Genomic DNA, 17213 nt, shown 5'->3' with positions numbered 1-17213 from the left:
TCATTCTTAATAAGATAAAGGGTTTTAACGTGCAAAGAAAAAACTTTCTATAGCTTACTGAGGACATTTTGTGGCGAAAATATTTACTGCAATTCTAATGTCTTTGCTTTGGTGTTTGAAGATGGTTTTGACCTTCGGGAATTAACAAGAAGAAAATATAAAGGCTTGGAAACAGCTGTGGGTTGTGTTTATGATTTAAAAATTGTGGAGGCGGATGTATATGGACTCTTAATAAATATAGTTTCCACAAAAAGATTAAAAGACTCTTTTACTATGGAAATAGAAGACTTTTACCCATAGCTTGACTATGAGCTGATATTGGAAAAAATACTGGAAATGACAGAGGAGATGAAGTTATGGAGAAAAACTAAAGATTATTTTGCAGAACCACAAGCTGAGCCTCGGACTTTAAAAGATCAACCTATAGGCCAAGAAGAAGCCTATATGCAATAGTATACACAATCTGAGATGGAAGAAGAATTTACTGATCAATTGAATTCTGGACTGGATTATGAGCTGATATTGGAAAAAATATTGGAAATGACAGAGGAGATGAAGTCATGGAGAAAAACTAAACCATCTTCTAGAATCACAAGCTGAGCCCCAAATTTTAAAAGACCAATCTACAGGCCAAGAAGAAGCTTATATGCAACAGTGTACACAATTTGAGATGGAAGAATTCACAGATCAATTGAACTTTAGAAAAATTCTGGACTCAAAATCCCAGATTGAGATCTTAAATGACTACTCTATAAATCAACTAACCACTACAGAGGATATTTCACAAGTCTATGTACAAATGGTGGAGAACCTTGAAGATCAAAAATGACTATAAGTGAAGTACTCCTGTTGCTAAAATTAACAGGAATTGACAGCCAGATGTGATCGATTGAAAGTTATGACAACCTTGATAATCAAGCTGAAATTATAATATGGAATAAAAAGAACTATATTGCTTACATGATACTGGAAGAAGGGGAAGAGAATTTTGACCAAATCGATTTGTTGATAAACACTAGTACTCAAATACTGAGATTTGATGACATAGATGCGACATTATGGAAACCAGCTTGGTATAGAAAAAAAGCCAGAGTTAGATTTAAAAATGTGATTTAAAATCTTAATTATTGGGTCAAAAAGGCTTTAGAGATTTGTACTGATTTGACAATCTAATTGAGTAAATGAAAGCAGTAAGATAATAATTGGTGTAATAATATGTTTGTCTTAGATACGATAGTTAATTTGGTTGAAAGTTAAATTTTACTTAACAGGTCAAAATGATTCTTTTTTTGTTTTTTTACTCTCTTTATATAGAAAACTATCTTGTAATAGCAGAAGAATTAGAGAAATCTATGATAAGAGAAGAAAGGGTATTAATTAATGATGTATTAAATTAAGAGATGTAATATATGTGAAAATATTAGAATGTTATTCTTGGAATATTATGTGTGTTGTAGAAGGGATACCCAAAATTTTATTAATATATTTGTTTAAGATTAATTGGAATATCTTAACTGAAATTAGTGGAGCTTAAAAGCAGGAGTGATTTATGTAGATGTAATAGTAGGGATGATTCTGTGGATTGATTGAATTTTAAGAAGAAATAGATTAAACTAAATGTGTTATATCATGTGAGGGAAATAGAGGGGGGAATTTTTAAGGTATTAATTTTAGTTATATATGTATGACTTGTTTTGCTATGATTGATTACCCTTTCACCATAGTGTTTTCCTGAGCACTTTGATGTTAAAATTAAAAAAAAAAACAATAAAATGTGTATATAAAAAAAGACAATATGTTTGATCTAAGCAGAGAGAAATTCAGAATTGAGCAATGGCTTTTCAAAGTTCTGTAACTGAATGGACTATTAAAATTGGTCAATAAACTTTAGTGAGGTAGTATTAAAGATAACTCCATAATAGCTGGAGAGTCACTTAGGACTTTACAGGACAGATTAAACCACATACATATCTAATCCCTCAAAGACAATGGACAAATTCATGAATATTCATTTCTATGGACTTTAGAGAAAGTCTGCAATTTAATCATGCTAGACCAGGGGTAGGCAATTCCTGGGAGTTGAAGTCCACGAGTCATAAAAGAGTCAAAGTTGCCTACCCCTGTGCTAGACCCTGAGATGATCTAACCATCAGGTGATTCTTGAGAATGAATGCTGACTTGGATTTGTAATACTGTGCTATTGCTGAATAGTTGGCTATGTCATACTGTTTGTTCACTGTCCTCTGGCAGAAATGGATGGGTTTCATGTGGCTAGAATGTGGACTGTGAATGTGATCATTTGGAATGGCAATATAGTAATGGAAATTAGTATGAGTCACAGTTGATGCTTTAAAACTTGGTTCATTCTTATCATTCAGATCCAGATGACAAAATAGGAAAGCTATAGGGAAATGAAAGAATGCTGAGAAATATTCTAGAAGGTTATATTTGTTTACTTATGTTTTAGGTGCTGGCATGGTACCCTGATATGATGGACTGACAATCAAATTGTCCTTTTTCCAAACACTCGTTGTCAAAGTAAAACATTTGTAGATTGCAGGGACAGAATACATGCAGATGGGTATATTGTGCACATAATTGTGTAGAAAGCACAATCTACTGTATACTCAAGGAGAGATTACCATGAGCCTAAGATTATTATTATTTTGTATTTTCTTCAGACTCATCTTCAACCTATCCCAGGTTTCTTGTAGATGTCTGGTTCTGCCTATATATACCAATATGGCTTGCAAAATACATACATTGCTTACATTGCTACTGCAATTTCATTAATGCTTTCTTGGGTGGAGGCTGGGGATAGTTTTATTGGATGCATCAGAGAAGTATCATTGAGGTACCAGGTTTTTGTTTTACTGTCCCTGTTTTAGTTTCTTTGTTTTTATTGTTGTTGTGAGCCATCCAAAGTTGTATTTCTTAAGATAAACAGCCATATAAATCTAAATAAATACCCTACATTCTCCCAGAACTTTCTGCTAATGTATATCATAGCATAGGCATCATTCATTATCAGGTAGATATATTCTGCCATGTCTAACGATTGTGGAAACTCACACCCTGATCACTATGTTGTTGGACCACCGTAATGAACTGCATGCCTTTGGAGATTATCAGAAAGATGCAATTGGTCCAGAAAGTGGCAGCTAAACTGCTGGCAAGTCAAACCTGCCCTTGCAGGTTACACTTATTTTGAAGTTACTCTGCTGGTTACCAGCAAACTTCCAGATCCAAATTTAAAGTCCTAGTCAGTACCTGTAAGAATGAAATGGCCCAACACTGATTATAGCCGGCACATCATTTCCAGAATCAAGAACACCTTGTGGGAATCTACTGAAAGTCCCTCCTCCCCATGAAATTCACATGGCCTAGAGATGATGAAAGGCCTTTTCCGTCATAGACCTCATGTTATGGAATACCCGTGTATCACTATCCCACTGGCATTTCATAAAGCATGCTGGTTAACCCCATCTTTTATCTCAAATCATTATTAATACATAACATATATAGCCCATTTAAGGCTAGAGTTGAACTTGGACAATAATATCATTTTATCTCTTTAAAAATCAGGGTGGGTATTAATAATCATGTACTAATTTCTTGCACTAATAACCATAGATGGAAATGTGCATAGTATCTAATTAAGGGCCCCATTTATGAATTTAAGCGCTATTCTTAAGTTCCTAAGGCTGAGAACTGGCTTGTCCTCACTTACTGCAACTTAATGGAGGTTGGTTTATTTTTTCTTCAATTAAGCATCATCTGCCAATGGGAAAATAGGCCACTAATCACTTTCTGTAATGTGATATTGGGGGAAATTCTGTTGACTTAATGCTTAAAACAGAGGGGTTAGCTGCTTGTCAACTAATAGGTGCCTGACTAATATATGACGAACTAAAGTAGGAAGCATATAGTGAAATGGGATCATTCCTTGCCATCCCTTTACCTATCAGTTGGCTATCTCTGGGCACAGGTATGGTGCCTTTTTGAAAATGTTTAAAGCCAGGCTCAGAAATAGCCAATCATCATGAAACACGTTAATCAAGTGCCATGTGGAAAGAAGCTTCTGCAACAATCAGGTATTAAAAGTTCCCTGCAATCCAAGTCAAAATGGCCATGGAGGACCATGCCAATGACCAGAAAAGAGGGCTATGCTTGTGACAGTCTGACATCATACAAAATAACTTTTATTCTCTCATTGACAACAATTTCCAGCAACTCCCTCTTTAGCAGCTGGCCTAGCATAATTCAGATGCATTATAATGACAACTTGCAGAATTCCTTGTCAGCAAATGTCACCTGCACAAGTATCAAGTCTAAAGCACATAAAAATGGCAGGTTCAGATAGGGAGGAATACAAGAATGAAGGCCAATTATATCAAAATTGCTTGTGTGCCCTGTCCTAATAGGAAGGCTCCAAAGTTTATTACACATTTAATCCTCAGTTTCCATAAAAACTAAAAAAAACCTGGATTCCATTAACCTCTACGTACATTCACTGAGGATGCTGGCAAGTGAATGTAACCTTGTATATTAAAAATAGTTTGAAATCATACTAGAAAGCAGTTGCTATACTGGATACATGGAAGTATATTGCCCCTTAGTGGTCAGTGAGCATAACAGAACCTACAGGAGGAGAGGTGATTTGTTATATTACGTTAATCTTAAAAAGTGCTGCCACATTCTTTCTGATTTATAATGCAACCTAACACTCCAGTGAGAAAATCTAGACATCTGAGATAAATGCCTGGGATACCTGAATATCTAAATACTCTTGCTTTGGGTTGAGCCTGAAGCTTGTTTCCTGTAAATAGCAGCTGAAGTAGTAAAACCATTCCCAGATAATTCCATTTTAGAGAAAGTTAAAATGGTCCTTTTCTCTCTGACATCTCATTTTAGACAACTGTTTTTAAATATTGTGAGGGTTGGTCAAAGGGTAGTGTTATGCTTAGATTGTTTTAAATCAGTGGTTTTCAACCTGTGGGTCGGGACCCCATTTGGGGTCGAACGACCATTTCATGGGGGTCGCCAAACAAGGCTGTCCACCATTTTTTCCCCCTTTTCTTTGGCCACGCCCCTAGCACCCAGTGATGTATAAGTGGTTGGGGGTCACCACAACATGGGGAACTGTATTAGGGGGTCGCGGCATTAGAAAGGTTGAGAACCACTGTTTTAAATTATGGACTTAATGACTATGGCTAAGGAACTTTCTTGTGTGTATATATATGTGTGTGTGTGTGTGTGTGTGTGTGTATGTTGTTCATAGTATCTTTAGGGATGTGTCATGTATGTGTTTCACTTTCAGAGCGGGCAACTAAATTTCATTTTTGATGTGTGCCGTTGTGCCCACAGTAAAAAAAATGACAATAAAGGTTATCTTATCTCTTATCTTGTATGGTGATATGTATTTCATGGTTTTCAGACGGTAAACCTGCCCTTGGAGCCTTTTCACTTTCTTGCTAGTAGGAACTCTGCCCCCAGATTTCTGAAGATAATCCTGTCCAGAGAAGAAACCTACTTATTTAAGGGAAAGAAAAACAATAAGAGACAAAAGTCTAATGCCTAAAGCACTAAAAGGCATAAGGGAAGCTAAGGTGATAAGTAACCTTAGGACTGTCTCAACATTTTCTTTCTTTCTGTCTTTTTCAACAATTTATTACAATTAAACACACATTATAAACATTAGTTGAGTTTAAATTAATTATTTGAAATGTAGCTCAATTCCCCAAAGACTCATAATAAACAGGAGGGTAAATGTTTTTTTATGTTGAAGAATGGTTACTAGACAATGAAGAATATCCTACATATATAAACAGTACATGTAGAATAATCCTGTAGCCTAAATATTGGCACTTTCTACAAATGAAATGAAAGGTCACAAGCAGACTAATCTGGAATGTGTTGCCTTTTGTTGGTTTTGTTGGTTGAAAGGGCGAAATTATCATTTTTCATTATCAGATGTAATGCCATGGTTATTCTTTTCTTCTCTTGGTTTAAATAGGAAGAAAAAGAAACTGTTCCAGACTTTTTTGACTATCTGATTCTGAGGCAATTATATTTTTAAAAAATATTATCTTTTTTATTTCTTAGTTTTCTTGTATTGATATAATTACAGAAATAATGTGACTATAACATTATTCTAGCTTTATTTACAAAATTGATATGCCAACATTTCTTATATGGTGAAGAAAGCTTGTTTTTCTTTTTAAAAATTTATTCAAGGAGTTGACCTCCTTATCTAGGCCATATTTGGCTCTATCTCAACTAGAGCTTTCCAGAACTATTACCTTCATTGTTATACTGCTTCAGCATGATTACCATATCCAAATTTAATGTTTACAGATAGTCTCCAGCTGACCTCATGCTACTAATTACATACTAGGGCTTACAAAGCCTTTGACAGGCAGATTACATAAGCCCAGGAGGAACACATATAAAACATAATGTTTTGAATAATTAAAGCAATTGCATCATTCACAAAATTCATAAGACTAGTTTGGAATCTGCTCCTGGTTGGGCTGAGCTTATCAAATCATCTGTATTAATATTCCTGATCATGTGCTAGCCCAAACAAGAATGGTTTTCCTTCACTTTTCTCTAGTCTTGGTTTTTAGTTCTACAACTACAGCATCTCACTGCTAGCAATTTGTTTACCTCATCTATTATGATAGGTTAGAGCATGGGTGTCCAATCTTTTAGCTTACTTGGGCCATACTGAGTAAAGAGGAATTTTCTTGGGCTGCATATAAAATATATAATATAATTAAAGGAGCCATAGTTGCCCAATGGTTAGAATGCAGCATTGCTGGCAAACTCTGTCCAGAATCTGCAGTTTGATCCTGACAAGGCTGAAATTCAATTCAGCCTTCCATCTTTCTGATGTTGGTAAAATGAGGACCCAGATTGTTGGGGGCAATATGCTGACATTGTAAGCCATCCAGAGAGTGTGGTAAAGCACTATGGGGCGATATATGTCAAAGTGCTATTGCTATTACTAAAGTATATAAATCACATAATGTTAAAATTGTATGACTTTGTGGGGCTGCATTGCTGACTATCCAGGGCCGCATGCAGCCCATGGCCATGGGTTGGACACACCTGGCTTAGAGCAACTTCACATTTCAAGCCAAATTGAAATTAATGTAAAGTAATGAATTAATGTAATTCATCCTATTTTTCATCTTTCCTTATTATCTATTTGCCCACAGAAAATCCACAATAGCAATAACACTTATATACTACTTTGTAGTGCTTTACAGCACTCTCTGAGCAGTTTACAGCGTCAGCATATTGTCCCCAATAATCTGGGTACCCGCTTTACTGACTTTAGAAGCATGGGAGGCTGAGTCAACTTAGAGCCCATCAGGATCAAACTCCAGGTTGTGGGCACAGTTTGCCTGCAATGCTGCATTCTAACCACTGCACTAACAGGTCTGATTTTTAGTCTTGACAGTTCAAATAATACAGGATTCTACAGACGCAGAGATAAAAGTTCTTTCCATTTACACATAGACCTGTTCTTGTCTCCTTCTCCTAAAACTGAACTAAAATGAAATAAACAAAGCTAATAGTTTAAAACTGAGCAAACTGTTCTCAAAGGCTACATTTCCAAAGCTTAGTAATGCTATGATCATTCCATTTTTTTATCCATGATGATGATGATGATGATGATGATGATGATAATAATAATAATAATAATAATAATAATAATAATAATAATAATAATAATACAGTTGGAAGGGACCTTGGAGGTCATCTAGTCCAACCCCCTGCTCAGGCAGGAAACTCTATACCATTTCAGACAAATGGCTGTCCAGTCTCTTCTTAAAAACTTCCAGTGTTGGAGCATTCACCACTTCTGGAGGCAGGTTGTTCCACTGGTTAATTGTTCTAACTGTCAGGAAGTTTCTCCTTAGTTCTAGGTTGCTTCTCTCCTTGATTAGTTTGCTTCTTGTCCTGCCTTCAAGCGCCTTGGAAAATAGCTTGACTCCCTCTTCTTTGTGGCAGCCCCTGAGATATTGGAACACTGCTACAATGTCCCCCGTCGTCCTTCTCTTCGTTAAACTAGACATACCCAATTCCAGCAGCCTTTCCTTACATGCTTTAGCCTCCAGTCCCCTAATCATCTTTGTTGCTCTTCTCTGTACTCTTTCTAGAGTCTCAACATCTTTTTTACATCGTGGTGACCAAAACTGGATGTGTATTCCAAGTGTGGCCTTACCAAGGCATTGCAAAGTGGTATTAATACTTCACGTGATCTTGATTCTATCCCTCTGTTAACGCAGCCCAGCACTGTGTTGGCCTTTCCAGTATAGCTCTAGATCAAGCTCAATAGGAAATGTAACCATTTAAAGGTACTTTTCCATCTTTCAGGAAGTTTTCTATCTCCAAATTGGAGTTCCCCAGACTCTCCTTAGAACAGTGGCTCCTAATCTTTTCTATACTCCGCACCCCTAAAACACTTCTGATATATTCTCGTACCCCTTACAAAAGTTAAAAATAACAGCAACGAATTATGCATATACACTATAATTTTGAAAACCCAAGTTTTCACACCCCTTGGAATATCATCTCGCACCCGCAGGGGCTGCGAGCACCCCTGGTTGGGAACCCCTGCCTTAGAATATGTATGTGTTCTTGTATGTTTCCATCTTGACTCTGAATTTTTTGTTTCTTTTTTTATAATATTTTATTAATTTTCCAATTTTACATTTAAGTATTTAAAAAGCAACGTGGTGGCTAGGTTAATCAATAATTCGATAACAAAATCTTTAGTACAAATCTCAAGTTACAACATCAAATATTTCCTCTCTTTTTCTCTTAACATTTACTGTCTCGTATTTAAGCTAATACAGTTCTTATTATATCAACTCAGTAAAAACATCATTATTACATTTATCAATAAATTTTTAGCTTATACATATCTTAATTATTTTTTACATTCATTCTTCATAAACAATCCATATCCTGCTATTAATTTTTTTCCCAATTTTTAGTTTTCTATCAATATTCCAATTTAATCTTTGATATTTATAATTTTCAGGTTTTAGGTAACCAAGATTTCCCTTATCTCAATTCATAACAGAATCTGATGTCCAAAATACACATTTTATCTATTTGAATATAATCTTGTTTTATTTCTTACAAGTTATCTATTTCCCACCATATTAAATCATCTACTTAATAATACAATATCCCCTTTAATAAATCAAAACCATTGTATATATTACCTGGGTTAATCAATGAATCAAACATATTCATAATAATTATTTTTTTCTTTTAGGTCTAATTTTTAAATATTAAACAGATAAAATCCTTATTTTCAACTACTTTCCAAATATTTTAAACCAAATGACCAGAATTCCCCTTATCCTAACTTCTCCCTTTAACCTTCTAATTAATAATATGAAATCCCCTCTAATAAATCAATACCCCAATTTTCTTCAATCTTATTCTGGCTTTCTTCCTTTGCCAACTAGGCTTCCAAATTAGTGCTTTTAGATCATCAAATAGATCTTCCTCTATTATTATATATGTTATTTGAAATAAAGGAGACCATTTAATTACCATTTTTTGGAAGGACTAGCCATTTGTATTCATATTTTCTCCCTATTATTCCAATTCCCCATAATTGCCCTGATATGTTTATCTTCCATTCAATCTGTTCTTCTTCTTTCTCAAATTTCTTCTGATTTATATAGAAAGTCTTTTCCATTTTCAGTGTTGTCAGACCCTTTTCTGGCTTTTCCATTGACTGTATTTGTTGGTCAATTGAGTCCTCTGTCTTAATATTTGATTGTTCCACTTCTTCTGTTATTTTCTGTGTTATTAGTTCTTTGGTTGTAGTCAAAGTTTGGGTTTGTGTATCTAAGCTGGCATCTTGATCTTTTGTTAGGTCTTATTTTATCACAAGCTGAAAGAATGGTTTCATGTATTGCTTTCAACATGGAAAGGATCTTTTCCTGTCATCCATCTCTTTCACGTGTTTATAAATAGTATCTATAGTAGAAGTCATTTGTCAAGCAAGATTGTATAGTCCAAGGTATTTCATCGTCTCATATAGTAACTAATATTTCTCAAATAAAGAGATAGGAAGGCAATTCCCCACATACAACTCTGAAAGTCAGTAAGGGTTTACATTCACAGTTCAAGTAGGCCAGTTATGCCACCCATCTGTTCTCTTACAGCTGAGTTTCTCACAGATGGTGCCAAAGTCAGAAGAGTCTTATCTAAGGTCTGGGCTTCTAGGCAAGTCTCTGTTAGGAAATAACAAGTTGTAACACCAAACTTCGCTACAAGATGTCACCAATGTTGTTTAAGGTTTTTTAAGTCCAAAATTTTTATAATGCTTTTTCCAATTTTATTTCTTTTTTGTAGATAAAAGCAACAGTCTCTAATAAAAACAGGAAAAATTTTGGTTCCCAAGTTTCAGGAACATATAAATCCAATTAAATTAAAGTTGTTCTTTTAATGCTTTAATTCCCCTGGGTAGTCAGTTGCCGTTATTCTTAGAGGGTGGGATTGTGTTTTTTGTTTCTTGATAAATACTGCCCATATCAGAAAACTCTTCTTTCCACACCCTTTCCATTGCTTTAGCATAGGTCTCAAACCTCCTCCTCCTTTGCCTAAAGATTCCCTCTCTCAAGCCAGCCCTATTCCCATTCTTGATGAACACAGCGAAATACTCAAAAGCCTGACATATTCAACACCATTTAAAACTGCCAAGTCTTTCACTTCAATCAAGCCTGTTTTTTTTCCTTCTGTACACTTGAGAGATGGAACTACCGGAGGCAGCTGCAGCTCCGCTGAGTGCCAGAGTGGAGTAGAGTGCAGTTCAGAAAATAAAACAAAAAACACCACATCAGGCAAAGAAATTCTTCCACTTAGTATCATCATTACCACAAAGTTAATTTGCAAAAGTATTGCACTAGGCCAGTGGTTCTCAACCTTTCTAATGCCGCGACCCCATAATACAGTTCCTCATGTTGTGGTGACCCCCAACCACTTATACATCACCGGGTGCCAGGGGCGTGGCCAAAGAAAAGGGGAAAAAAATGGCGGACAGCCTTGTTTGGCGACCCCCGTGAAATGGTCGTTCGACCCCAAATGGGGTCCCGACCCACAGGTTGAGAACCACTGCACTAGGCAGTCTAAGAGAGAGATTCAAAGGCATAAGAGAGGAGACAAAACCATTGCCTTTTGAAGTTTCATTTGTGTAGATCTGAAGATTGCAGACAATGGATTTTAAAAACTATTGAGAGTGATTGGAGCCTGGAAATGCACTGCTGTAGCTTGTCAAACCTTTATGGAGCCTACCTTTCCCAAAATGGCAACTTGTGAGGAACAAGGAGGCTTCAAATATGGAAGGACTTGTTCATGGATGTTGTCTTTTCATGAGAGGATTATAGCTGGAGCTATCATGTCCAATATCCAATTCTATGATGTTCATAGAAAAGTAGTCAAAATATTATTTGTGTTGGAATTATCACAACAACTTTACTAGGAAAATGTCAGAGTAAATTAAATACTGTAGATTATAGATTTAACTCTTGATAATTACTATTAAATAGTGTTTTTAAATTGCTTTGTTAAAGCTATAAATTTATCTCAGCAATCATCAAATTCCTATTAAAATGAATATGGTTACTCCCATTCTACATTTGGCAAACTGAAGCAGAAAGATAACTTGTTAAAATCAGGGAGTGTATGTACATCTCTCCATCCACTTACTTATATTAATTGGGAGAGTACAGATAATGTGTATTGCTATTGTGATTAATTCCAGAACTCTGTTTTATAATTGGTTTGCAAAACGTTTTTGACCCACAATCGTACAATGAAAAGGCCAGAATTATGATCTTTTTCTTGGCAGTGGCTTCTTGAGTTGATATTCAACATGAAGAACACAGATAAAAAGCATTCTAACATTCCTTTCCTGAGAACGGGTAACCTGAAATAACTTCCCTGTTTGGCAAGAAAGGGTCTTTTGAAAGGTTTTATTTATAACAAACTTCAATTTCTGGTATTGCTTTTTTCTTTGATAAATTATTTATAACCAGTGATGTTTGCAGAAGTGGTTTGCTTTGGTTATATATTTCATTACAATTACTCAGTTTTAGGTTATTGTTTAGAGCAGTGGTTCTCAACCTGTGGGTCGGGACCCCATTTGGGGTTGAACGACCATTTCACGGGGTCGCCAAACAAGGCTGTCCGCCATTTTTTCCCCTTTTCTTTGGCCATGCCCCTGGCACCCGGTGATGTATAAGTGGTTGGGGGTCACCACAACATGGGGAACTGTATTATGGGGTCGCGGCATTAGAAAGGTTGAGAACCACTGGTTTAGAGTTTAGCTTATTCAGTCCCAGAGGCCTAAATGTGTTACACAGATAGGCTAATGTATGCATTCCTATAGCTTCAAGATACTTAATACTTCAGTGTTTAAGAATGCCAAATGATGCTTAGGCCTCAGGGAGAAAATAATTCCTTCTGAGCATTTAACAAGCCCCTATATTTTCATTTGTGTAAAATAGATGTCATGTGAAGATGGCATCAGCAAGAAAATATTGAGTACTGACCTTAAGCACTGTCCCAAGAGAAAAAAAAAAAAGAAGGGACACAAAACTTTTTGATAAAAAAATCTCAAGGCACCTGATAAATTGAAAGCAAAGGTCTCAGGTATTCTTTCAATCTTTTGTTTTTCAGATTAAATAGACTTTTTAATTGTAAGATCATTTGTACCTTTTAAAAACCAAACACTGAATTCCTTACATCATAAACTGTTTTGCAGCCTTGCATATTTTAGCAATTCAATAAACCTTTTACAAATAATCCAGAAAGTCCAGTTGATGTCACTCTTGATCATTTGCACTGGGTAGCTCTTCCAGAGACCCTTTCACTATTATGCTATCTAAAATCCTGGAGACACCAGAGACTGAACTAAGAATACTCAGTATGCAAAGAAATAACTTTTATTCTCTTCACCTTTCGTCTAGGGATGTTTCATGTATGAAGCGCATATGGTAAAAATGTGCCTTCAAATTCAGCTGCTGCTCACTGGTAGTATGTATGTAACTTAAAACAAGGACAAGAGTCATCTACCAACAGTATAAGTGTGGGAGGAGCCACCAACAAGCTACTAAAATATGTGATATTGAAATTAGGGCTGGGATTGCTTCAGAGCAGAGGAGAACACAAACCCAGACCCTCTTTGGAGCATCTTAAAGCAGCTATGCTACAAAATCCCCACATAAGACATAGCTACTTAAAGTGTTGCAGTAAATTTGAGCTTCCACACATCCTGAAACACTTCTGAGGCACCAAATCTAAAGTACTGCACAGCCCTAAAAAGAAACATCAAAATAGAAATTCATTTATTTTGTTCTCTGTGAGCTAGTTTACACTGAAAAGCTGGTTGCTCCCCTAAATGCTAGTGCCAATTTAAACTACCATGGTTCATCTGGAAATTTCTCTGTTTCAGAAGAAGTACCCTTACAATCCAAATGATTGTCTTTAGCAGTGGTTGAATTCAAGATGTGTGACCAGGAAATAAACTCCACGGAAACTAGAGAAATTGCTTCTTCTAGAAAACATGTTTACATTTTTGACTTTTAAGGGTATATCTTGGATTTCCAATCCATATTAAAGGAAGCAGCTGGTGGATCAATTATGGGAGGAACTTTCTGTTCTTCATACAAAGAATATGGAAACTTTCTTATGGAAACCATACATACTTAGTGCATACAATTACTGGAAAACAGGATAACACAAATAATAGATTGCAAGCACAAGAAACCAGTAATATACACTTACTATATGTTAACTGTTTTAGCCATCCAGAATTTTTAATCTGATTACCACGTTACTTAAAAACATTAATAAACACAACAAGAGAAAAATGTACTATTTTTTTTCTTAAGAATAATGGAAGCCATTTCCATATGAGTATTATATGTAAAACCCAAGTACTTGGATTCTTATTTTATATGGCTCTTCCACAGAACAAAAAATAATTGTTATGTACAATACTAAATTATTATCACATATATTTTCAGTATCATTATGAGGTTTGCTTGTTTTTTTTTAAAAAAAAATCTAAATAGGTTTACCTGTAGGGACAAATATTTGTGGCAGTTGTTGCAAGTGACTGCTAATTATTATAGCTTTTTAATGTACTTAACCTGCATATTTAGGATAGTAAAACACTCAAATTCACAGTCACATTAGAGAAAGGACATATTCTTGTGAGCATTTGCCCTTCAAGTTGAATATGCAGGACAGCAAATATGACATAAAAGGTTCCAGTAATATACTTTTATGGAGAATAGGTTATTAAAAAAATTACTCAGCCGACCCCAAAAGTTACATATTATGAGCTACACAAAATCTAAAATGTTGGGACTTTTCACAGTACATTACACTAAATCAACATATAGTAGATTAAAAGGTGTGAATTCAGAACGTCTGCTTAAAAATTTAAAGTTTCTGACATCATCTTCCACCATTCCATTAGCTCTTCCTTTTCCTCTTCTTTTCTTTCAGACAATGACTCCAAGTCAAAATCAACCTAGGAAGAGGAATCAAACGTGAATTCTAATATTCTTATTTTGTAAGTGAAAAAAATGGGTTTATTAGCTAAAACTGTACATATTCTAGACTAGAGGTCCCCAACCTTTTGGGGACCAGGGACCGTTTCTGTGCAGCCCGGTTGCTGGCATGCCGCAGCCCGGTACTGGTCCATGGACTGGAGGTTGTGGATCCCTGTTCTAGACTTAGTCCATTTACCCACTAGAGACTTATAACATTGTCTCAAATCACCCAGCCATCACTGAAAAGATGTATGGATGGATGTATGGATGGATGGACAGATAGATACAGTGATGATGATTTTAGAAAATCTGCCTTAGAATAGATGAACTAAAATCAGTGAGAATGATAAGTAACTTATTTTAATAACTCTGCATTAAGTCTACATCTCCCTGAATCCTGGTCATTGGAAGAGGACTCCAATGAAATACTTAAGTCTGCAATCATATACATTTTGCTAAAAAATAGTGGGTAATGCTTCTGAGCAAATGTATAAGGTTCTTGTAAGCATATTTTTTCATGATATCAATTCTTTTTTTTAAAAAAAAAAAATTCTCCTACCTCCACCACCTTCCTATTAAATCTTACTGAATTTGACCTCTCTTGAAAATCTTACACTAAAGTAGGAATAGCTTTGGGATAAGGGCTGTAGGCTCTTCTTTTTGTATCTAGGATTTATTTTAGCAGAATAGAGAATTAGAGAAAGGTTCCAATGCTTTTAGCTAACAACCTTTAAAAATAGGAATGAACTAAGGACCTTCTATAATGAAAATACCAAGCTAAGTAAAATCCAGGTTCTTCTAGTTTTCCATCCATGCTTAAAAGTTAGTGAACTCTTGATTTTTCATATTTCTGCATAAATATAACTTAAAAAATGAACTGTTCTCCCGCCAAATCCTAAAACTAGATAAAGTGAACACATTTAAAGAAATGAGCGAAAAACACTAGTTCATTTATTCGTTGAGGAAAAGCTACATATGGATGCATGGCAAAAGTATGTGAACCTTTGCTTAGATCATGTAAAGTGATAGTACTGCTTTACACTGCACTGGTAAGACCACACTTGGAATACTGCATCCAGTTTTGGTCACTACAATACAAAAAAGATGTTGAGACCCTAGGAAGACTGCAGAGAAGAGGAACAAAGATGATAAAGGGTCTGGAGGCTAAACCATATGATGAACAATTGAAGGAACTAAGTATGTTTGGTCTAGTGAAGAGAAGGTCTAGCGATGATATGATAGCAGTCTTCCAGTACTTAAGGGGCTATCATGAAGAAGAAGGGGTCAACCTATTCACCAAAGCACATGAGGGCAGGAGAAGAAGTAATAGGTGGAAGATCATTAAAAGGAGATCCAACCTTGAACTAAGGAGAAATTTTCTGATTTGGGAATAATTAATCAGTTCTTGCCTTCAGAAGTTGTGGTTGCTCCATTACTGGAACTTTTCAAGAAAGACTGGACAGCCATTTGTCTGGAATGGTATAGTGCAGGGGTCTTCAAACTTGGCCCTGGCTGAGGAACTCTGGGAGTTGAAGTCCACAAATCATAAAAGAGCCAAGTTTGAAGACCTCTGGTATAGGGTCTTTGGCTTGAGCAGGGCATTGGACTAGAAGATTTCCAAAGTCCCTTCCAACTTTATTATTCTATATTCTATTATTCTGCCCCCCAATAGATGAATAATAGCTGCAACTCGACCTGTCTGTTGTATGTTCACTTGGAGAAATTTTAACCCATTTATCTTTATAGAAGACTTTCAACTCAGGGATGTTGGTGGTTTCCTTGCATAATCTGCCCACTTCGGGTTCTTGCACAACATTTCTATGGTATTAAAATCATTATCATATTTAGTTTTAGGATTTGTGTGAAGAACAAATCATGTTTTAGGACATGCTTATGCAGAAAATTTTAAAATTCATATGAGTTCACAAATTTTTAAGCACCACTGTACATGGTCTAGATTTGAAGGACTGAGATAGTTTTATATTGCTATCTATGGGTATTATATGGATCTTTCTTTCTCTCTTTTAATTAGAATTTTTCTTCTTTTGTCATGTTTGCTTTACCTTAATCACCATAGTATAAAAGCCTGTTTTCTTTTGTTCACTGTAAAAGCACTATTGATTTTTTTCTTATGTTGTATTATATTTTGTTTGCTTCCATTCTGCTCTATCCCTTTCTGACTCTGACTTTATCTTCTACATAAGCAACAATAAAAATGTTTCACAGAGTTTGTGAGACTTGATGTACAAGATAAAACATTAAAAAACAACATTAAGATATGAATGGGCATTATAAGTTAAATGCAAAAATGGTACCGCTTACCCTAATAGCAGGACTGAAGGGAACAGCCACTTTTTTTGTGATTGCTAGATAGCCAGATGCTGAGGCTGTCACTTTATAATTTCCAGGTACCAACAGCCTCCAGTAATCACCATCCTTTGCTAAGGAAACAGAAAGATGCCACTATTTTTTTAAAAAAAGTTTAGGTACATGCTTAAGTGCTACTGAAACATGTTTGATTTAGTTTGTTTTCTAATTAAAATCTCAAGATCCATTAACTGGGGCCAAGTGCAAAATACAAGAGTGACTTTGGAAAGGGGAAGAAAAAGCCTG

At 35.5% G+C, this 17213-nt stretch overlaps 1 protein-coding gene across 1 annotated transcript in view; it reads right to left on the bottom strand.

The window, feature by feature from the left end:
* Nucleotides 1-12704: 12704 nt before the first annotated feature.
* Nucleotides 12705-17213, bottom strand: part of CPE (carboxypeptidase E) — a 62013-nt gene continuing 57504 nt past the window's right edge. Inside the window, exons 8-9 of the mRNA XM_039347444.1 lie at nucleotides 16923-17041; nucleotides 12705-14578 (exon numbers count right to left, since the gene is read on the bottom strand). Of these exons, the coding sequence (XP_039203378.1) occupies nucleotides 14480-14578; nucleotides 16923-17041 (218 nt within the window). The 3' untranslated portion in view covers nucleotides 12705-14479. The remainder of the gene's footprint in view (nucleotides 14579-16922; nucleotides 17042-17213) is intronic.

Source organism: Crotalus tigris, unplaced genomic scaffold (assembly GCF_016545835.1).
Source record: "Crotalus tigris isolate CLP2741 ecotype Arizona unplaced genomic scaffold, ASM1654583v1 scf7180000018073.2002930, whole genome shotgun sequence".
In the NCBI taxonomy this organism is placed as follows: domain Eukaryota; kingdom Metazoa; phylum Chordata; class Lepidosauria; order Squamata; family Viperidae; genus Crotalus; species Crotalus tigris.
Note: the sequence above shows the minus strand (reverse complement) of the source record. Positions and strands in the feature narration are given on the sequence as shown.